The 22658-nt window shown below is 53.7% G+C and overlaps 2 protein-coding genes across 4 annotated transcripts in view; one reads left to right on the forward strand and one right to left on the reverse strand.

The window, feature by feature from the left end:
* Positions 1-12467, reverse strand: part of LOC113841163 (uncharacterized) — a 249639-nt gene extending 237172 nt beyond the window's left edge. Inside the window, exons 1-12 of one of the 3 annotated variants that reach the window (XM_038172722.2) lie at positions 10856-12467; positions 10571-10632; positions 9921-10074; positions 9419-9675; positions 8963-9033; positions 8465-8553; positions 8240-8354; positions 7306-7432; positions 6840-6977; positions 6387-6529; positions 5980-6102; positions 3343-5696 (exon numbers count right to left, since the gene is read on the reverse strand). In XM_038172722.2, coding sequence (XP_038028650.2) covers positions 5579-5696; positions 5980-6102; positions 6387-6529; positions 6840-6977; positions 7306-7432; positions 8240-8354; positions 8465-8553; positions 8963-9033; positions 9419-9675; positions 9921-10074; positions 10571-10632; positions 10856-10934 — 1476 coding nt within the window. In that variant the 5' untranslated portion in view covers positions 10935-12467 and the 3' untranslated portion in view covers positions 3343-5578. Of the gene's footprint in view, positions 1-3342; positions 5697-5979; positions 6103-6386; positions 6530-6839; positions 6978-7305; positions 7433-8239; positions 8355-8464; positions 8554-8962; positions 9034-9418; positions 9676-9920; positions 10075-10570 lie in introns of those variants that run through there. The other 2 variants (XM_038172721.2, XM_072029597.1) reach the window with 2 other exon arrangements.
* A 1924-nt stretch (positions 12468-14391) lies between these two features.
* Positions 14392-15460, forward strand: LOC139999946 (olfactory receptor 14C36-like). The gene has a single exon (XM_072029618.1). It carries the CDS (start codon positions 14395-14397, stop codon positions 15349-15351), a length of 957 nt encoding a protein of 318 aa, XP_071885719.1. The 5' UTR covers positions 14392-14394; the 3' UTR covers positions 15352-15460.
* The last annotated feature ends 7198 nt before the right edge of the window (positions 15461-22658 follow it).

The raw sequence follows: 22658 nt of genomic DNA on the forward strand, positions 1-22658 counted from the left end.
CCAGCTCCCCTCACCCTGCTCTGAGCTAAAGGGAATCCCTTTGCCTCTCAGGTCTCACAGCCATTCACTGTGGGTGCAGCAGAAATCCTCAGGACTTCTGACTTCAGAGGACATTCCTTGGGCATGATGAGGTTGTGTAGGAAAAAAACAAAAATTCCTAGAAGTCCTCTCAGCCCTCCACATTCTTTAGGCCTGTTAGGACACCACCCCGTATGCCCTTCTGCATTGATTTCATCTGACAAATTCTGAAAATATAACTTGGAGCCTCTGCCATGTTCTGATGTACCCAATGCACAGGGACAAGACTGCTTCCTCCTGACCCAATATGCACAGGTCCCGAATACTTCAGTATCATATTCAAACTCATTAAATATAGCTTATGAGGCTGAATGACAAGTGAGGGAGTGTGGCAGGGAGGGGTTCAAGGAGAAATGGAGTAGATTTCACTCTGGGAAGCCAGTATTAACTTGTCATTGTTTTTTTTGTTTGTTTTTTTTTTTTTCCATCTTGAAAGCTCCCTAGATCCAGCACACTGATGGGCAGCACACTGTTCTTTGACCTGCTCCCCATCAAAGGAACAGATGGACTAAATAGCGTGGAAAAGGGCTTCAGGGTACATTTAAGGAACAGGCAGAGCCCTTACCAATTTCAGACATGGGCAAAGCAGACTCACTCTAGGAAGACGAGCATAATTTATTGAGTGCTACTGGTAGACTGGAGCAGTGAGAAACTAAATGAGAACTAAGAAAGTTCATGGTCTCTCTCTGCCCCTGCTCCAGCGTGGGGTCCCTCCCACAGCCAGCTCTCACAGCCATTCACTGTGAGTGCAGCAGAAATGCTCAGGATTTCTGACTTCAGAGAGCACTGCTTGGGCATCACGAGGGAGAGGATGCTATCTAGCAAAAGCAAAACTAAACTAAAAGTCCTTTTTGTCACCCACCTTTTTTTTTTCTTTTTTTTTTTTCACATTCGGAGTGCAGATGTAAACGTCCCTTCTGTGCTAGGAGTGATTTCATATGTCAAATTCTGAACAAAAAATACTTGCCCTACCATGTTCCAATATACGCAGTGCACTGGGAAAGGACTTCTAACTCTTGAGCCAATGGGCAATGCCATGATGGTAATGGTAAACTGAACCTCACAAAAAGAATCTCAAGTCATGGAAGTGAAAGGACATATTTCCTAGAGAAAAAAAAATTCCTAGAGAAAAAAAAAAAAAAAAAGCCTTTTTACATGTGCCTTCCTCACATGACTGTGAGGCAGGCATTCCATGGTACTTTGTCAGCACTGGATTTTTTTCCTACCTGAAGCCTCCCTCCACCTACTCCCCATCCCTGGGCCTGGTGGTGGCAGTTCTGTACTCAGTGATGCCTCCAGCACTGAACCCTCTCATCTACAGCATGAAGAACCAGGAGCTCAAAGATTCAATATGCAAACTGCTGACTAGATGTTTATCAGTGGCCACAGACTGTCTGCCTTCTTCTGCAGATGGCTCCAAGTATTATTCATGACAGGCCATCTTGCCTTTCCATATGGCATTTGTCTCTTCAATTTTCCTTTCTGCCCTTGTGATATTGTTGCCTACACAAAAACGCCCTTTTTCATTCCTTCCTGCCTGAGTATCACCCTTTCTGTGTGACCCAGGATTTCTGTAGTCAAGGAGCCAGGATCTCTGTGTATTTTAACCAAATAAATGTTGGTCTGAGACCCATTCTGAGTTGATCAGGAGTGAATGGGAACTGGAGCTGTGGTGGCAGTGCCCAGAGCCCTGCAGCAGCCTGCGATGGGCACTGCCGTGGGACCAGCCCAGCCTAGGCTACTGCGCTGGGCTGGGCTGGGGAGAGGGCAGGGAGGTGGGAGAGCTGGGGGGCAGCTGAGCTGGGCTGGAAGCTTCCCAGTAGAGAGAAACATCCGTGTCGAGCTGGGATATGCGACCGTGCAGAGGGAGGACAGGCACTGCTGGCTTTGGATCGCGTGGCAGAGATCAAAGACAGGCTGGTGCAGGAGGGAGGCAGCTGGGCTGTGCCCTGCTGGCACGGACAGACCAGGAGGGTGGTCCAGGGCCTTTGTACCTGAAGCCTCTCTTGTCAGCCATGTCACAGCCCCTTTTCCACTCTCAGCTCCTTGTTCCCTCACAAAATACCCCCTCACAGTCCCTGTCCCCTCATGAAGTGTCCCTTAACCCCTCATCCCCTCACAAAATGCCCCCTCACAGCCCCTCATCCCCTCACAAAATATCCCCTCACAGTCCCTGTCCCCTCACGAAGTGTCCTTTAACCCCTCATCTCCTCACAAAATGCCCCTCACAGCCCCTTTTTTCCCCTCACAGCCCCTTTTTCCCCTCACGGCCCCTTTTCCCCTCACAAAACGTCCCCTCACAGCCCCTCTCCCCTCACCGAACACCCCCTCAGCCCTTTTTCCCCTCACAACCCCGCATCCCCTCACCGCCAGACGCCCCCCAGAGCCTCGCACGCCTTCTCCAACCCCCCCTGAGCCCCCCCCAGACCCCCATTTTCCCCAAAATCCCAAAAAATCCCCTCAGACCCCACTCAAATTCCCCCCCCCCCCCCGCACCGGCCGCAGCCTCCGCCGCCATCGCTCCCGCCGGACCGTTTGAAGCCGCGGGGCGGGAGCCAATGGGAGGCCGGCGAGCGCGCATGCGCAGTGCGGGCAGCCCGGCGGGGCAGGACGAAATGGCGTCGGTTGCCTGGCAACGGGGGGAGGGGAAAAAATGGCGGCGGTTGCCTGGCAACGGGGAGAGGGGACAAAATGGCGGCGGTTGCCTGGCAACGGGGGGAAAAGAGGCGGGAACGGCGGTGGCGGTTACCTAGCAACGGGGGGCGGGGCGAAGGGAAAGGCGCCCAGTTTGTACTGGGAATGGGCCCAGTTTGTACCGGGATGGGGTTGGGGGGCCCAGTTCGAACTGGGATGGGCTCAATTCATACTGGGAAAGGGCTGAGGGTCTCAGTTTGTACTGGGAATGGGCCCAGTTTGTACTGGGATGAGGCTGGGGAGCCCAGTTCATACTGGGAAAGGGCTGCGGGTCCCAGTCTGAGCTGGGGACAATCCCAGTTTGAGCTGGCTTGGAGCTGGGAGCCCTGGTTTGTACTGGGAAAGTTCCCAGTTTGCAGTGGAATGGGCCCAGTTCATACTGGGAAGGGTATGGGGGTCCCAGTTTGTACTGGGGTGGGCCCAATTCATACTGGGAAGGGGTTAAGGGTCCCAGTTCATAATGGGAAGGGGCTGGGGGTCCCAGTTTGAGCTGGGAAGTGTAATACACAATAAATGTTTGTTCATTGTCTTTCGTGTTATAAAAACAAGGAGTTCTGTTTGAGGAGCTGGAGTTGCGAAAGCTCCCTGCTGAAGTAAGGAGCTGGATAATGCTTGGCTAGACACTATGAAAATTCTTTTGCTTAATGTAACAAAAAAGAGAACCCCCTCCCCTTCTCTCCTTCTGCATCTCAGTTGCCTCTTTTGTTCAAAGACCCTGCTGCAAAGCTCATGTAACCATCTCCTGATCAGTTGCTAACCTAGCGTATCAACATCCTGCCTTCCTGTCTCACGCTGGGCCAACATGACCAAATAAAAAAAGAAGTTGAACCACAACGCCGAGGAAGACTACGGCCTTCATCTTCACGACCACCAGAGGGACAGAGATGACCCCCTAGCAACAGTGCGCGCAGTCGCAGAATATACCAGGATGTGCTGCATAATCCTGGAATTACCAAGATATAAAAAGGGACCCTGGCGGGGGTGAGGTGCGCGCCGTTGGCGGAGCCGAGACTCCCCGGCTGCCCAGCGCTGTTTTGCTTGCTGTTGCTTACTCAATAAATTCCTTTCTATTATTAATGCAATGCTCTCTGAAAATTAATTAAGGGGGCAACATATAACAGGAAGGAGGTGGCTCGCGCTAGCTGCAGGTAGTTCAGCGACTCGACCTTGACGTCATCTGCAAGGAGAAGCAACATCCTCAGTGCCACAGCAAGCCCAAGTTGCTTGCAGCATTCCGAACAAGGTCCTAGAGGAAGGGTCGCTAAGAGAAACAGCTCCAGGGCCACGGGGTCTTCTGGGGGAACTCGAGCTCTTCAAGCTCCAGAAATGACTCTCGGTCTGTCCCATGACAGGTCTGTCATGGGAAAGACTGAGAGTCATTTCTGGAGAGAGAGGAAAAGTTTATCACTTCTGAAAACTCCAAGGGATGACAGCAAGTTTGTGTGCCCCAGGTGGTGTTTTGATGACCCGAGGAGATGCTCGGGTTCTCCACTCAGATGTAGGAGTGCGGTGGGGAGATTCTTGGGTGCTCCAGTGAGGTGCTTGGGTGTTCCAGGGAGGTGCTTCTGTGCTGCAGGAGTTGTATGGCAGGGGCAGAAACTTTTGTTAGGAGGGCAGAGGTTTGTGTGCTCCAGGGAGGCTTTTCTTCTGCCCCTGGGATATGCTTATGTGCCCCAGGGAGGTGCTTGTGTGCCCTGGGAATATCCTTGGGCTCTCTAGGAAGGTGCTTGATTCCTCTGGGGTCACTTGGAACCTCCGGAGTTGCCTGGGTCCAGCAGAGAGCAGGTTGTGTGCTCCAGGGAGTTGCTGGACTGCACTAAGTGTGTTGTTCAGTGCTTTAGGGAGGTTCTTGGTTGTCCCGACAAGATGCTCGTGTTCCACAGGGAAGGGGATGAGTGACCCAGAGGCAGGTGCTGGTTGTCCCCAGGGAGGTGCTTGCCTACCACGGGAAAATGCTTGTACACCCAAGAAGATCCTTTGCTCCTCCAGGACGTTGCGTGATTTACCCAGGGAGGTGTTTCTCTGACCCGGGTCAGGATAGGATTTCTTCATAGAGGTGCTTCATCAATGGAGGGAATTCCTTGGTTCTTGAAAGATCTTCTGGGGTGACCTATGCAGGTGCTTGGGCACCCATGGGGTTATTCTACTGTTCCCCAGGGAGGTGTTTCATTCTTCCAAGGAGGTGCTTGGGTTCTCTATAGAGGTTCCTGGGTTCCTCCAAGAAATGCTTGTATGCCTTTGGGCGATGTCTTAGAGCATCAGCAGGAGATGGGTTCACAGCGGAAATTGTTCAGGTGAACCCACCTAGAGTTGGGATCTCCCGTGAGGTGCTGGAATGCCCTTGGAAGATGCCTGAGAGGGAAAAGGTAGTGCTTAGGTGTCCTGGGGAGATGCTTGTCTACTCCAGCTCAATGCTCACGTGTCCTGCAGGAAGTATTTCTGATTTCAAGAGGTGCCTATATTCCCTGGGGAGATACTTGGGTGCCATGGAGGGTGCTTCAGGAAGATGCTTGTATTCCCAGGGGAGACTTTTACTTTCCCCAGGAACATGTTTGGCTTCTCCAGGGAGTTGCCAGAACGCTCCTTGGAAAAGACGGCTTGATCAGAGGACTTGTGCCGAGGTCCTGCTAGCAAGACTGGTGGTCTGGGGAGATAGCTGGGTGCTCCAGGGAGATGCCTGTGTGCTGCACGGAGAAGCCTGGGCATCCTTGGGATGTGCCCGTGTGCCTAATGGAGATGGTGGTGTGAATCAGGGCAGTGCTTTGCTACGGCGGATGAAGCGACACAAGCAGTCTGGCTGTGCTCTTTATTTTCCATTCAGGGGTGGAAAGCGGGAGAGCTTCCCAGCCCCTTTGCTCAGAGCTCCGCTGCTGCCTTCAGCATTCCCAGCACCTTCCCCTCCGTTGCGGTACCAGCATCTAGCGCTAGGGAGTCAGAAAGAAAAGAGGATGATCAGGTTGTGTACAGGCTGAACGCAGAGAAGTACTGCAGGCTTAGCTCGGGCCGTGCACGTAGGGGTCTGCTTCCCATGAAGCTTCAAGGTTGCCGTCAGCTGCGACAGATGCCTAGTGCCCAAGCTCATCAGCCTGGGGCTGAGGCAGGGGGAGCGGAGGGCCCCGGAATGCCCTCTCTGTCCCAGTGCTGCCCCCACGGGAAGGACGGGCCTTGCAGCAGCGGGAAGCACCATCCCTTTCTGGAGATACTTACCAGGGGAGCCGCTGCTGCTCTTGCTGCAGCCGCTTTTCCTCCGCAGCACTTCTGAACACCCTTTGTTGACTGCGATGCGGCTCCGACCTTTTCAAAACTTGCAGTGCTCGTGGGGAAAGGTGGCTGCAACACCAGGAGAAAGGGATCCCTCAGCCTCTGCCAGACACCCCTTCTGCCTCTCCCCTCATCCAGACCCTGCACCCACGCGGTGCCACGTGCACCCACCCTTCCGCCCTGTGATGAGTTTTAGGCCTTGGCGGTAACCAAGGTCATGCCCGCTTTAGGAGAAAGCCAAGGGTGTCATAGGCAAGCCCAGGACTCAGGGACCGGGCTGCTGGACATCTCCTGACATCGCTCAGCAGCTACTCGAGTGCCCCAGCACGTGAACGCAGCCGGCACACACTTACTCAGGCTGGAGGCTCTCCAGCTTGGCTGCTGCTCTCCACTCCTCTTGTGGGGCAGGGATCTGAACCTTCCTCCACCTCCTCACGACCTCCTTGCTCCTGGGCTGGGCTGGGGGATGGGGAATCCAATCATGTTGCCTGGTGACCTGATGCAAGGAGAAGACGCTCTCATCAGACAGGACTGGACACACGGCTGCTGTTTCCCAGAGGACCCCTTGAAAGGACCCTGCAGCAGGACCTGGGAAGCAGGCGACTCGGCACTGCCGGCCCACGTCTGGCTGCTGCTTTGATCCCTCGCTTTCTGCTGACAGCCTCTCCCTCACAGGGAGGAGCAGGCAAAGCCCTGCCCTGCGCCCTGGTGCCCGTCCTGCTCCCACCACCCTGGGACCTGCCCCCCTCGGAGCCCTGGCGGGGAGGATCACTGCTGTTCTCAGCGGTGTTGGTCACGGCCAGTACCTGAGGTGTCTCTCGGTCCTCCCCCTGAGACCAGGCTTCCCAAGCAGCCATTTCTGCCCGGGCTTGCTTTATTCGCTTTTGGTACAAGGGCCACGAGCTCTTTGTTTGGTCCCACTGCGAGGACAGGTTCCAGACCTCCTGGAGGAAAACAAACAAAAAACACAACGGCAGACAGGATTGGTCTCAGCTGTTGGACCAAAGACCTCTGCCATCAAAGACCCAGAAAGCCCTCATTCCTTTTCCATTGCCCCTGGTCCAAATGAAGCGGCTCATGGCAACACGGGAGGCAGCAAGAGGCAGGGAAGGTGTGCGGGACACCACCTTCCATCTCCCGAGGAAGAGAAGAAGGAGGTAACAAGTGTGAAAATGAACGCATCCCAAGGGTCCGGCTTGGGATCGCTCCACACAAAGAGGCTTTAGTACAGTCCCAAACCGCGTGGTCATTGCAGCAAGGCAGAGCAGGTACCTGCACCGATCTCTGAGAGGCTTCGGGAGTAGGGAGCGCAGTGCTGGTGGACTTGGCTTGAGGAGCTGCTTCCTGCCTGTCTGTCTTCTTTGTCCTGGGGGAGCTGCCTGGACACGGGGGGAGCACACTGCAAACAGACACCGGGAGGCTGCATGAGCCCAGGGGAATTCGGTCTCCAGTCCGCGCTCGCAAGCTGCGTCAGCCTCTGCAGCAGACGGCAGTTCCGCAGCGAATGGGTGTTGGACTGGCCGTGTTCGCTTCAGCAGACACGGAGAGAGCCAACCGCGAAGCAGTGGCACCAGCTGCCTTCAGGAAGGCTCGCGATGCCCGTATCCAGGCCCTTTGTGGTGGCAGAAGGAGAGGAGCAGTGTCTTGTGCAAGGACAGGATCCTAGAGACACCAATACGGCCCAGCCGGGCTTATGGGTGGAAAGCAGATTATCGCTGGGGAGCCAGCAACATCGGAGAACGCCATCAGGCAAGGAAGGCAGGCATGCCACCTCCCTCCTTCGGCACTCTCTTGTGCCTCCCATGAAGTCTGGGATATCGTTTGGAAAGAAACGTTTCCATCTGGTATCACAGCTCCTTAGGCTGGAAGAAGCTGCGGGGGAGCTGGAAGAAACCGCAGGGGACGTTTGCTCCCACAGACAAAAAGATGGACTCTTGCAATGTGGGGGGGCTCCTGAAGGGACAAGAGCTTCTGCAACACGGCTCTGCATCCAGCTCCCCCAAGGATCAGGGCCCTGGTGGAAAATGAAGCTGGCGTGCCAGTCTCAGGCAAACGTGCTGCACGCTTGCCATGCGTGGAGAGAGCGGCCTCCTCCGGGACGGGTGTCAGGAGCCTTTCTGAGTCCCTGCGCCTGGTGGGTCCAAAGGGGACATCTCTCCTGTGTGGCTGCAAGTGGCTCCTTCCTCCTTTCCCCCAAGGGTCTCACCTGGTGGAAGGCTTCTTCTCCAGATCTTGCTGCCTCGTGCCTGGCTCCCAGCTTCTCACCGTGGGGCGGGAAAGCTTCCGCCTCTCCAGCAGCTTGCCAGGATGGCACAATGAAACTAGGAAAGGAGGAAGCTCTTCAGAGCAGCCGCATGGGCACTGCCTTTTAAGCTGGTTGCAGTCAGCCAGCATGGGGCAGGGACCACCCCCAGACAGCACGGACCCTTACCTCCTCTCATCCTGCACTCTCCTGCAGCTTGCTGCTGCGAGGTGAACCGCACTTTGGCCTCTGGCCTTGTCCTCACAGTCAGATGAAACCTGGCAAACAAATGACACGGGCTTGAAGAAGGCTGGCCTCCTACCCGTTGCTGCTTGCTGGCAGTAATCCTCCTGGTGTTGCACGGGACATGGCATCCCTCTTCCGTCACGTTCACGCATGGGGTTTGTTGTCAAGCTTCCCGCAACACCAGAAAAGGTAGCCTAAATTCCCCTCCACATGCAGGCAATTCTCTCTGAGGGGAATCGCGGCAGCACGGGCACAAGAAGCACAACCGCAATGCCCCTCCTCGCCAGGTGAAGACACTTGTAGCCGAAAGTCAGCATGAGTTAACCAGGACCCAGTCTCTTCAGGATTTAGCCCCGACTGGATGCTGAGCGTGGAGACCCGACCGCGCACGTTCCAAAGGAGGAGGTGGGAAGCCAAGGGCTGCGGAGGAAATGCACTCACCTTGGGAACATCTGGATCGCACGAGCGGTGGTCTCTCCACTCAAGGCAGTCGGGTGTGCCGGCCACATTCTCTGCAAAGAGACACAGACCTGCTGGAGGGTTTCTGAGGCACTTTTCTCAGGGCTCTCATTGACAGGAAGCAAACCTGTCTCCCAAGCCAAAAGAAAGCCTTCTCTCCAAAACCCTCCTCCAAAGCCTCTTCCATCCACCTTTGCTCTGCTCTGGAGGAGCATGGCAGAATATTGAGGCTGTACAGTAACGCTGCCAGGCCTTTTGCAGCGGCCAGCATCCAGACGCTCAGAAGAGCTAATGGAGAAAGCAGCTAATGGGGCAGGCGTGGGGAAAGGCATCTGACTGGCCTGCCGTGTCCAGGCTGGCCAACAGCGGTCGCATTAATCACCCTTCCACAGGATTCCCAAAGAAATTGAAGTAGCCCTCAAAACATCACCAGCTTACACTGTGGAGCATTGCAATGAGGTCCTCAGAGCTCTCCAGACGTTTAACACAGTCCGGATAAAACTTCATGCACAGGAAGTCATCCTCGCACGTCAAAACACCGATGTCCCTGAATGCAAAGGGGACGTGCTCCTTGTTCTTCAGGAGGCAACAGTACAAGATGATGGTCTCTTGCACACACTCCTGCACCACGTACAGTGGGAAGGAGGTGGCTTGCGCTAGCTGCAGGTAGTTCAGCGGCTCGACCTCGACGTCATCTGCAAGGAGAAGCAACATCCTCAGTGCCACAGCAAGCCCAAGTTGCTTGCAGCATTCTGAACAAGGTCCTAGAGGAAGGGTCGCTAAGACAAACAGCTCCGGGGCCACGGGGTCTTCTGGGGGAACTCAAGCTCCACCCTGACCGTTGGAGACAATCCTCTGCCTCTCCCAGGCCTTTCCAAAGAGCAGGGAGAACAAATCCTTCCGGACATGGGGCAGGACGAGGGGGCTGCTGCCTTCTCACCAGGGAGGATCTCAGGGGGACAGTACATGTACTCCAGCCACCCCTCATCAATGTCCAGCTGGAAGAACGGTTTGCGAATCAGGAGCCGCTTTTGCTTGACGTGGAATTGCTCTTGGAGAACAGCAAAGGTCCCGAGTCCCGCAACCTGAATAGCCTGCACACAGAGAAGACAGAAAGGCTGAGGAGGGAGTTCTTGAGAGACGGGAAAAGGGATGACTCTCCGAGCAGGGGGACACTGCTCTGTGCCCTGCCTGCTCCTGAGGGACAATGGGGCAAGGTGGGGCACTTTGGAAAGCTTTGGAGAAGAGCCGCATCCTCCGTTTCTTCCATCACCCCCCTCCCAGGATTTGCCACCATCCCTTGGCTAGGGAAGAGCCCAGAGGTTTCCAGCACACGGCTTAGGCCTGGGACTGATTATCCTAGGCACGGACCCAGGATATTCCCCCATCTCTCTGCTCGCCCTCTCCACCCAGGCCGCAGGGAAGAGTGAAGCCCTGGGGTGTGCCAAACCCCTGAGAAGCAGAGCAGATCTGGCCTTGGTTTCTCTCCCAGCTGGCCAGCAAGCTGCTCCGGGCACCCTGGGCAGTCTCAGTGCACTGCCGTGCTGCTCTGGTAGGGATTGCTCTGCAGGGCCCAGGACACCAGCCCACCTTATCCTGCTTCAGCGCTTCCAGAATTTGCTCGGATACAGCATCCCAGATAGCCTCAGTCTCTGGAAAGCAAGGAAAAGACAGGTCAGGCTCCAGGCCAGCCAGCTCACCACCTCTTGGCAAGCACCTCACCCAGGCGAGGACACATGCAGGCATACGCGAGCCCCCCAGAAAAACACCATGCGGGCATTCCTGGGACATTCCTGAGAGGCCTGTGGGAGCTGCAGGAAAGAGACTGCAGGCTCCCTGGGCCACCCCTTGCGAAGGGGCTCCTGACACCCTTACCTTTGGGGGAGAGATTCAGGAGCACTGGGAACTGGGAAACCATATCAGAGGCGATGGTCACCCTCCAGCAGCCCTCCATCTCGCTTGCTGCTGGCCCTCAGCTCAGGACAAGGGATGCCCGCCCTGGCTCCTCAACCACAGCTCCTCTGCAAGGTGCCCCTGCTCCTCCGCCCGTCAGCGAGGGTCGCCCAGTGCAAGCTTGCTGCCTGCTGACCCCACTCCTGGCCACAGAAGGACAGCGCTGGGGAGCACCCAAGCAGTGCCCAGCAGGGACCAGGCCTTGCAGGGAAGTGCCGGCACTGCCGCTGCACCAATGCTTATATCCTGGTGATGCAGGACATCCTTCTGTGACATCATCACGTGTCATAATAAGCCTTATGACGTCAGCAGCATGGAGACAGCACAGCTCAGGAGAGAGACGAGAGATTTCCCTTCTTGTCCTGAGAAACAGTCACCTCCCTTCTGCCCAGTTCATTCCTAGCGGTTCCTGGCCCATCCACCAGGAACATCTCCAAATTCTGACAAAGGCCACAGAATAAAGGAAGTGGAGCGCTGGAGAAGTCACTGCTGTGTTCCTCCCCATTTTCTAGGCAGTTTGCTAAAGTCTGTCTGCCAATACTCTCCAGGGCTGCAGGCCTCCCAGGGTCTATGAGTGAGTGGGCCTGTGCAGTGCTGGGTGTAGGGCTGGGCCCCAAAACCTCATCTCTTTCCCTGTGCTGCAAAGCAGCTGGACTATGACACGCATTTTACAGGAGGAGTGTCAAGACACGGGTTTTCCTGTTTGCAAGTCCCAGATCCTGGTGAACATCACCTAGGTTGGTTAACCTAGCAGCTGTGCACAGAAGCTGTCTCCAAGAACCCACAGAAACCTCGGGAATGTTTGCACCCTGCAGTGTCCCTTTTCTGTGACAGTCTGAGTGATTTAAGGCCCCCAGGGTGACATGGGGTCATTGAATTCATCTTAGTCCAGTGGCTTCCACAAGACTGTCTGCTTCTTCAGCCTGACTGCAGGCATTTACCTCTGACCACACTGCCACCCTGACTGGATCTGCTCTGACCCTCACCCACAAGGGCTCCCCCACTCTGCTGCCCATCCCATAGAGGAGCTCCATGCATCCAGACAGATCCTTCACATGGAGGGCAACCCCCTGTTGATCATCCCCGCCTGTCTCTTCTGAAGAATCTGCCCCCATCCAGCACAGCACCCCAAGCTGGGGGACCTGTCCCCCCACACCTCAGCAGCTCTTCCATCAATGTCCCAGCCCTGTGACAGCAGGCGGGGATCCAGCTCCTCCTGCCTGTGCCCCAGCCTGAGGGCATTGGGGCACATCTGGGCTGCAGCAGCTCAGCTGTGGCACAAGGGCCAAACTCAGACTTGTCCCAGACCTTGTGCCGAGATCCTGGGCATGCACACACTTTCCGTCACAGCAGCTATGCTGCTGTGGATGGCAGGTGGGCACAGGAAGATCTGAGCAGCTCATTCCTGTCCTCTATTTCCACTAATTTCCTCCAGTGGCTTAGTTATTGTCGTGGTTTAACAGGGCCGGCAGCTAAACACCAAACAAAATTAATTCTGTTTAACTGAAACCAGGACAGCTATCAGCATTCATGAGATATCTCACATTCACATGCCTATGTAAAGGACACCTTAATGGAGGCCAGAGGAATCTAGCCCCTGTGGGTATGAGGAATGCCCGGGGGAATATGAACAGCCAACTACTCCAGAACACTGCTGTCAAGAAGAGTGTGTACCCATATGAGGGAAGGAACTCGAGGGATCCCTTCAGGCTGTTTCCCAGCAGGTTCCCCTGCAGCCCCAGGGCCATGTGCAGGGAGCCTGGTGGGGGGCAGAGCAAGGGAGGCCTTGGGCTGGGCCTCTGCTGCTGAGCTGGGCCGGGCTCCTGGGCCCAAGGGGAGCTCCTGGCAAGCGGGCAGCGCTGCAGAGAGACAGCTCTGCCCAGGAGCAGCTCCTCTGCACAGCGCAGCAGGCCTGGGGGCACTGCCTGCAGAGACACAGTGCTTAAAGGCAGGCAGAAGTGGCAGCATGCCCAGAGCTCACTGGGGAAGAAGACTTCCCAGCCCTGCACCCGGTAAGTCTCTGGCTGGAGGGCAATGCAGCCGCAGTTCGTGGAGGCAGGAGAAGCCGGGGGTGCAGGCAGGGGTGTCCAGGGCTGTGGTGCAGAGCAGGGTCCCTGCTGTGGCCCAGGGGCTGTGTGCCGGGGCAGGGCCTCTGCCGCCTGCCAGGCTCAGCACTCAGCCTGCCCGGGGAGCTGCCCAGGGCGCTGTGGGGAGAAGCTGTGGGTGGAAGGAGCCCCCCCGGCAGGGCAGGGTCCTGCTGCTGCTGGGAGGCTGCTGCCTGGGGCAGCCTGCTCACAGCTCCACAGCACAACCAGCGTGTATCTAAAGGGTCTTTGCGAGAGCCGGGATAAAGTAGGGGATTTCAGCTTCAGTCACAGCTTTTCTGAGCCTCCTGAACTTCCAATCTTCTCTACTTGCCTCAGTTGTAATAGAAATATTTGCTTTTAATTCCAGGAAGTGCCTAAGACTCCATGATGGCTGAGAGGTTACAAGGATCTTTTCCTGCCCCTCAGCCCATAGAAAGCTCCACCATCACCCCTTGCACAGTGTCAGCAGGGTCTGTGTGCCCTGGGCTCTAGGACATGTCCCCAGCGAGCTGCCCCTGGGCAGAGCCCTGCTGCCAGGAGGTGTCTGCAGGGCAGAGCTGAGCACCCAGCAGGTGGGATGGGGGCTGTGAGCTGCAGGCAGGAGGCGTGGGGACAGAGACCCAGCTGCAGGCAGGGACAGCTGCAGGCAGCAGAGCCATGGGCAGGGAGTGAGAGGTTGCTGATCCCAGAAACATAGAAGCGGGACTTTTGACATTTCTCTGCTATCCCTGTATTGCTGCTGCCTTCCACAGTAAAGCCCCATGGTGTCTTCCGCTCCCCCAGTGTGGACCACCAGAGATATTGGTATGGAAAAGTTGTTCATGGTTCGCCTTTGGAGTCAGTGATGTAGGGGATAAGTCAGGTACAGCTCAGGCACCGATGCTGCCCGTTCTGTCATGCAGATACATGAACTGAGGAAAAGCCTCCATATCCCCTCATGACATGTAGGGTTGTGAAAGTGCTGTTTGTGGGGCTGTGAATGAGCTGACTGTGTTCGGGTCACCCCACTTTTAGGACATTCCACTCTTTTCCTGCAAGGGTTCTGCTGGGCTGAAGGCTGTCCTCCACTAGGGCACAGCTTGTCTATAGCAGCTCTGTGCTATCCACGGAGAAGACACCTAAGGGCATGGAATTTCTACTGGACGTCTCTACATGGTCAGCTGCAATGATGCATCTGTCTCTTGCTTTGTGGAGAACTGAGACCATCCCCAAGAGCTGAAGAGATTGGAAATTTGCATGTTAAAATTGCATTCTTTTGCTTTCAGCAGACTCTTACCAGGTTTGTACAAGAAATAGGGTTTCCCTCACAGAGTCTAGCATAATATTTTCCTGTATTTTCCTCTTCAGACAGGTCCCCATGCCCAAAGGACTCAAATGTCCAACAGCTCCATCACTGAGTTCCTCCTCCTGGCATTCGCAGACACACGGGAGCTGCAGCTCCTGCACTTCGCGCTCTTCCTGGGCATCTACCTGGCTGCCCTCCTGGGCAACGGCCTCATCCTCACCACCGTAGCCTGCGACCACCGCCTCCACACCCCCATGTACTTCTTCCTCCTCAACCTCGCCCTCCTCGACCTGGGCTGCATCTCCACCACTGTCCCCAAAGCCATGGCCAATTCCCTCTGGGACACCAGGGCCATTTCCTATGAAGGATGTGTTGCACAGGTCTTTCTGTTTGTCTTCTTGATATCAGCAGAGTTTTACCTTCTCACTGTCATGGCCTGTGACCGCTATGCTGCCATCTGCAAGTCCCTGCAATATTGGATCCTCCTGGGCAGCAGAGCTTGTGCCCAGATGGCAGCAGCTGCCTGGGGCAGTGGGGTTCTCCATGCTCTGCTGCACACTGCCAATACATTTTCCCTGCCCTTCTGCCAAGGCAATGCTGTGAACCAATTATTCTGTGAAATCCCCCAGATCCTCAAGCTCTCTTGTTCACATTCCTACTTCAGAGAACTTTGGGTACTTATGGTTGGTATCTGTTTTGCTTCTGGCTGTTTTGTTTTCATTCTTTTCTCCTACGTACAAATCTTCAGGGCTGTGCTGAGGATCCCCAGTGAGCAGGGACGACACAAAGCCTTTTCCACATGCCTTCCTCACCTATTTGTGGTCTCCCTGTTTCTCAGCACTGGCATGTTTGCCTATCTGAAGCCCCCCTGTATCTCCTCCCCAACCCTGGATCTTTTGGTGGCAGTTCTGTACTCGGTGGTGCCCCCAACATTCAATCCCCTCATTTACAGCATGAGAAACAAGGAGCTCAAGGGTGCTATTAGGAAAGGAATTTCATGGATATTTCTGAATGGTGATAAACTTCCCCTCTTTCTCCACAAATGACTTCCTGGATATAATTTGAAGGCCTGGTACTTGTTTCATTAAGAATATTGGTATTTTGATCTTTATCTTTAGTGTCATTTCCATTTATTACTTTCTTAGAATAAAGGCTTATTATTCATCCAGCATCTCATGAGGTATTAAACTGCTTTGTTTACACTGCACAATTTTTGCCTCCATGCATATCAGCAATTACTTTCTTTTAGCATCTGCTTAATAAAACAGCATCTCTCCAATGCACTGCCTGAATTCCTGCCTTTTCTTTCAAAGCTGGTGTCAGCAATAGGTCTGAGCATTGCGGTGGTTTCACACTGATGGTCAGCTGAACTCCACCACACGACTCTTTCACCCCTGCTCCTGAACGATACAGACAAAGAAAATAGAGTTGGAAAGGGCTGCAAGGTTTATTCAAGGGAAGGGGAGATGTCTCATCATTTGCAGTCACTGTATAAGCAGACTCTGTAGCGAGATTAAGATAATATATTTACTAACATTACTAACAGACTGGAGCAGTGAGAAAAAAAAAAAAGTGAAATAAAAAGATATCCACGCTCCTCTCCTCCTCTACCTCCTGTCAGCTGTTCAAAGCTGCAAGTCCTGGGCTTAGGGGGGGAGGAAGCAGGGGGCTGGACGGGGCTGGTGGCTGCTGTGAGAGCCCTTCCTGAGGGTCCCACTTTGCTAAGGGACAATGGGGCGGCCAGGACTCTTGGGTCCTGATGCTAGGGCTACTCTGAGCCCAAAGGCTGCTTTAATCACTGCTCTGCATATCCTCGTAAAGATGGAAAATCCAGGGCCAGATTTCCCTGGGAGATATCAGATCATGTCCTGGGTGCTGAGATGCCATCCTTGGATGGCCACAGCTCTGGTGCTGAACCCCTCCCTCTTGCCTTCTATGGTGGTTTTACTCTGCTAAGCAGCTCAACTCCACCATAACCTCTCTCTAACTCCTTCTTCTCAAAGGAAAAGGGGGAGAAAATATGATGAAAGGTGCTCAGGGTTTGTTCTCCTAGTAAGATCAGATCAGCCACCAAGTTTCATGAAATCATAGAGTCATAGAAGGTTGGAAAAGACCTCCAAGATCATTTGGTCCAACTGCAACCCCCTGTATCGTCACAGTCACCAGTTATTGTCATGGGCAAAAATGAATGAGCGTAGGGAAATTAATATAATTTGTTGCCTATCACCAGCAAACTAGAATAGTGAGGAGCTACAAGCAAACTAAAACCCACCTTGCCCTCCATACATCCTCTTCTCCTTACACCCCCCAAATAGCTCAGGGGAATAGGGAATGGGGGCTGCGGTCAGTCCATGATGCTTCATCTCCACCGCTTCTTCAGGGTCACTATCTGCCCCTGCTCCAGCATGGGATCCCTCCCATGGGATGCCGTCCTATCCAAACTGATCCTGTGTGTGCTTCCCACGGGCAGCAGCTCTTCAATAATTGCTCTTACATGGGTCCGAACCGTGGGGTCCATCTGTCAGGAGCAAACTGCTGTCCCACAGGCAGCAGCTCCCCCCAGATCCCCAGATCCCCTGCTCCTGTAGGGGCTCTCCATGGGCCGCAGCCTCCTCCAGGCCACATCCACCTGCTCCACCGGGGGCTCCTCCATGGGCTGTGGTGTGGAGATCTACTCTGCCATGGTACCCATGGGCTGCAAGTGTTGTCCGTATGTTCATGCCCCGTCGGCCCCACCAATATGCACGTAGAGTCAGAATGCACACAAAGGTCTTTTAATTAAATAAGTAATTATAGAACTCTGCAGAGTCAGGTTTCTTGGTGAACTTTTGTAAAGCAAGCATACATCTAGTTTGAATCACCATTTTTTACACACAGCAAACTTGAGAAACTCTCTCTCTGGCTACTTTTAATTGGCTGTTTCGGCTTTCCTAACTTTCCTCTACTGAGTTTGTGCATTACAGAGGACCAGGCGCAGGGGGAGGAGGGGTATTGGGAGGCAGGTGGGGAAAACACCATATTCCACATTAGCATACATTACCATTTTTACTGGTGTGATTTTTAATATGTTAGTGACCCTTAATGAGCAAAAGGTCAGTCTGGAATCTTCCTGCAGTTGTTTTTCTCCTTTTTGTTTTTTATCTTCCATCCCTTATCTCCTTTGCTTCTGATATCTCAAGGCTACCTGTCTCCCTGTTTTCTTTAGGTTTCACAGAATCTTGGAATGGCCAAGGTTAGAAGGGACCTCTGAAGATCATCTAGTCCAACCCCCCTGCCAAGCAGGATCACCGAGAACGCATTGCACAGGATGGCATCCAGGTGAGTTTTGAATATCTCCAGAGAGGAAGACTCCACCACCTCTCTGTGAAAGTGTCACTCTCACAGTAAAGAAGTGCTCCCTCATATACAGTTGGAACCTCCTGTGCTTCAGTTTGTTCCCATTGCCTCTTGTCCTGTCACTGGGTACAATGGAGAAGAGTCTGGTTCCATCCTCCTGACACCCTCCCCTCAGATATTTATACACATGGATGAGGTCTCCCCTCAGTCTTCTCCTCTCCTATACAGGCCCATTAATCTAATGTTCCAGTCCTCTAATCAGCCTAGTAGCCCTCCTCTGGACTCTCTCCAGTAGTTCCATGTCCCTCTTGTCCTGGGGAGCCCAGACCTGGACACAGGACTGCAGGTGTGGCCTCACCGCGACTGAGTAGAGGGGGAGGATCACCTCCCTTGGCCTGCTGGCAACACTCTTCCGAATGCACCCCAGGATCCTGTTGGCCTTCTTGGCCACAAGGGCACACTGCTGGCTCGTGCTCAGCAGCCGTCCCCCAGGACTCTCAGGTGCCTCTCTGCAGAGCTGCTCTCCAGCAGGTCACCCCCCCAGCCTGTTCTGCTACTTGGGGTTATTCCTCCCCAGGAACTTTCCATATGGAGTTTGCTTGTTCATTTGTTTGATTTTCCTTTCTGGCTTTGTGATAATGTTGCCTACACAGAAATGCCCTTCTCCATTCCCTTGTATCTAAGTATTCCCATCTGTGTGATCCATGGTTTCTCTAAACAATGAAACAGGCTCTCTGTGTATTTAAACCAAACAAATCCTGGTCTGAGACCCATTCTCAGCAGATCAGGGGTGAATGGAAACTGGGGCTGTGGTGGCAATGCCCAAAGCCCTGCAGCAGCCTGCAGTGAGCACTGCTCTGGGGCCAGGCCAGCCTGGGAGGTGGACAGAGGACAGGGAGCTGGGAGAGCTGGGGGCCAGCTGGGCCAGGCTGGAAGCTGCCCAGCAGAGAGAAACATCTGTGTTGAGCTGGGATGTGCAGCCACGCAAGGGGAGGACACCCACTGCTGGCTTTGGGTCGTGTGGCAGGGATGGAGGACAGGCTGGTGCAGGAGGGAGGAGGCCGGGCTGTGCCCATCAGGCACAGACAGAGCAGGGAGGTGGCCCAGGGCTTTCGTCACCTGCAGCCTCTCTTGTCATCCATGTCCAGCACTGGCCGCTCCCCCCAGGTTTAGGGGTGCATTTGGCTGCCAGGCCATCTCCATCCTTGTGCCAGGCTCAGGGCCTGTGTCAGGGGAACAGCCAGCCCTGCTGGCCTCTGTCCTGGCCCAGAGCCCTGAAGACTTGGAGCAGGGCTGTCTGCAGAGGCTCCCGTGGGATGTGGATGGGTCAGGGCAGGGGCCGGGTGTGGCATAATGACCACACGGACACCAGGGTTCTTTTAGGATCTGTAACTGCTACATCTTTATTGATGACATAACTTCAGCTCTTTCTTACTGAGGGCCTAACTTCATCTCTCATATTGAGGACATAACTTCATTATCCCTTATCGAGGACAGGCTCCCTTCTTATACCATTCGCCCCCCAGCAGTACTTTTCCACTGACTATTCATTGGTCAACAACTTTGCCCTGCAACAGCAAACACCCAGCATCTTCCATGCCTTAATGGCTGGAGAACAAGCAACCCCAGACAACAAGGGGTCTCCTGAATCACCCTTCTTTGTTCCCTCTAAACTCTTTACATTCCTGATGGTCTCATCATTAAGAGTCCGATGTTATCACCAACCATGGGGCTTGTCGACCCCCATGGACATACTCCCACAGTTGGGGGCTGGAGGAGGATGCAAACGCCGGAGGGCCATGGCAGGAGGGGACCCCAAGTGTGCCATTGAAATTGTAATAGCAGGAGCTTGACCCAACCCTGAATGTGCACTGCCATGTGCGTTGCCTTGGCAGCACGGCTGTGGGACCGTGTGTGGGGCAGTGGGGCTGGGACGCTGCAGGGATAGGGCACTGAGAGGGGCCATGAAGGATCTGCCAGGGGGTGACAGCAAGGACAGGCTCCAAAAAAGAAACTTAGATATCTGACCTTTGTGGTGGACATATGCTTTTAGGAAAGGCAAAGCTCACCTAGAGCTGGTGACTGCAAGGATATCAGGCCATGTGTACACAAAGACACAATCTTTTAAACACACATGGATGTGCACACGCAGGCGGGTATGGCTGAGCACACCCAGACCAACTGCAACTGGAAGAAGGCAGGACAGAGAGATGCGATCAGGTACAGGGTATCTGGAGTCTCTAGAGCAAGGACCAGACCTCTGGTCTCCACTGCTCCCCTCCATCTCTCTGTGCCGTTTGCCCATCGCTCACATCTCTGCCCACCAAGGGCACGTGAGATACTGCTGTCCCTCACAGCCCTGCCTGTACTCTGCTCCTTTCTCCCGCTGTGCTTTGTCACACCCAGCACTTCCTTGTGCCTTTTCCCATAGGCTCCCCCCCCATGTCCAGATGGCATCACTGCAGGGCAGCCCTCCCCAGGGCCCAGGCATCTGCCTGCAGCTTCCACAGCTGCTGCTCTTGATGGCCTCCTGAGGCCTGCCTGCTCCTGGCCCATCACAGTGTTGTGAGGAGGTGACCTCAGCAGCAGCAGCCCAGCCATGGTGGACAGAGCTGTCCCCTGCCAGATCTGCCGCCTGTGCCCCATGGGGTTTGTGATGCACTCAATGACATCGCCGTGTCTGCCTGCCTGCCACCAGGTGGTCAGGTCACTGCAGTAGGAATGGCATCACAACCCACCTCCCAGCCGTGTCACTGGGACTTTCCTCCACATGTCCCCTTTCCCCAGCTCCCAGCACTTCTGGGTTGGTTTCCTGATAGTTTGGGCGATATAAAATTCTAGAATCCCATCCACTTGCCTGTGAGTCTCCCAGTTATCTATATGTATGCAGTAACTGTGTATATACTTTTCCATTTACTTGCACATATATCTGTAGTTACAGATGGAGCTATACAAATATATATTTCTATGCATACAGAAAGATGTGAACATACCCACCACCAGGAAAGGCAAATAATACAGTTATGATTGGAACAACTTTAGCTATCTGAAGCATTTCATGAAACATTTTCACTCTGGTTTCCTCTAACATGCAGGAGAGAGTGACATGCCATGGAAAAGATCCTCCTTGAAGCAATGTCAAGATACATGCAAGACAAAGAGGTGATCCGAGAGAGCCAGCACGTTTTCATCAAGGGTAAATCGTGCCTGACCAATCTGGTGGCTTTCTACTATGGAGTGATTGCATCAATTGAAAAAGGAAGATCAATCGATGTCATCTTCCTGGACTTTTGGAAGATGTCATCTTCAAGGCCTTTGACGTGATCGCACATGACATCCTGCTCTCCAAATCGGAGAGGTATGGATTTGATGGGTGCACCGTTCAGTGGATAAGGAATTGGCTTAAACTCGCACCCAGAGAATGGTGGTCAATGGCTCTGTGTCCAAGTGGAGGCTGGTGATGAGTGGTGTCCTCAGGGGTCTGTCCTGGGACCAGTACTGTTCAGTATCTTTATCTATGACATAGACAGTAGGACCGAGTGCACCCTCAGCAAATTTGCAGATGACACCAAACTGAGTGGTGCTGTTGATATGACAGAAGGAAGGGATGACATCCAAAGGGACTTGGACACACTTGAGAAGTGGGCCCATGTGAACCTAATGAGATTCAACACATCTAAGTGCAAGGTGCTGCACCTGGGCCGAGGCAATCCTGGGCACGAGTACAGGCTGGGAGAAGAACTCATTGAGAGTAGCCCTGCAGAGAAGGACTTGGGGGTTCTGTTAGATGAAAAGCTTGATGTGAGTTGGCAGTGTGTGCTTGTGGGCCAGAAGTCCAACTGTGTCCTGGGCTGTATCAAGAGATGAGCAGCCAGCAGGTGGAGGGAGGTGATTGTCCCCCTCTACTCTGTCCTTGTGAGGCCCAACTGTGTAATTGCACTTCTATTCGTCATTTCTTACCTATGTCAATCTTTTCTTGTATAGCCAACCCTTGGAAGGTGCACCTCATTGGAGGCAACTTGGATTTAGCTCACTGTTGAGGACTGTGGGGTTTGTTTGTTAGCTTGGTTGGTGTTAGATGTTAACAACAAAACCAACAACAAAAACTGTGTCAGTGTACAGCCAGTTGAATGAGGAACAGAGGTGGGAATGGGTGCAAAGGAGCTGTAACAACAACCTGCAGAATACAGTGTAGAAGTCTGGTGTAAGGAAAAGTGATGCAAGTCCCAGGTGGCTGATGAGAGAAGTGGTGGGGATGGAGAGCTGAGCAGCAAGGCTGACCACAGTGTCTAGAACATCAAGGAACTGTTTTCTACCTCTCCAGACCTCCTTAGGAGGCAGATTGGATCCATTACAAATAAAGAATGATGGTATCCGTTCTTCTGAAAACTCTAAGCTAATGGAAAATAATCTTAAATAAGGAAAATGCACTTAGAAATCTGGTAATTGAATACTTTCTCTATAAACTGCATTCTTGAAACCTCACTGATTAACTGTATAAGTCTGAAAGACTGGATGAAAATGGCTGAATGGTAATGAGCCCCATGGTGCATTTGGTGCTGTGTCCATGAACTTCAAGTAGTGAGAGGAGAATGATGTAACTGCAGGAGAAGTAAAAGTCAGAAGGAATCTTTGAAGTGTCTAGGAGCATTAATGGGCCCCAGTGAGGGTCATTACTGACAAAGCCTCCCCATGGACTTGTTAGAGCAGACAATTGGAGGCCATGATTGCAGGTAGACAAAGGCACTGGGCAGGAGACTCTGCTGCTGAGTAAAGGCCTTGGTTTGTTTGGTGAAGCAGAAAGGCCAAGCCCTGGTCCCCAGCCCCTGGGCAGGGAGGTCCTGTCCCTCACCCATGGCTCAGGGCTCTTCCTGGGGCAGTAGGATGTGGGGTGTGTGATGCTGTGTGAAGGACAACGCTATGACACCTGCTGGCCTCCCCACTGGGTTGCAAGGAGGCATCAAGGCCCCGTTGTCATGAGCACAACATCTGTCCTCATGAGCCTCAGTAGCAGAGA

This window comes from Anas platyrhynchos, chromosome 30 (genome assembly GCF_047663525.1).
Source record: "Anas platyrhynchos isolate ZD024472 breed Pekin duck chromosome 30, IASCAAS_PekinDuck_T2T, whole genome shotgun sequence".
Taxonomy (NCBI): domain Eukaryota; kingdom Metazoa; phylum Chordata; class Aves; order Anseriformes; family Anatidae; genus Anas; species Anas platyrhynchos.

Bases quoted from the DNA above. Each gene is read 5' to 3' on its own strand.
- LOC139999946 (XM_072029618.1), top strand. From the start codon at position 14,395: ATGTCCAACAGCTCCATCACTGAGTTCCTCCTCCTGGCATTCGCAGAC.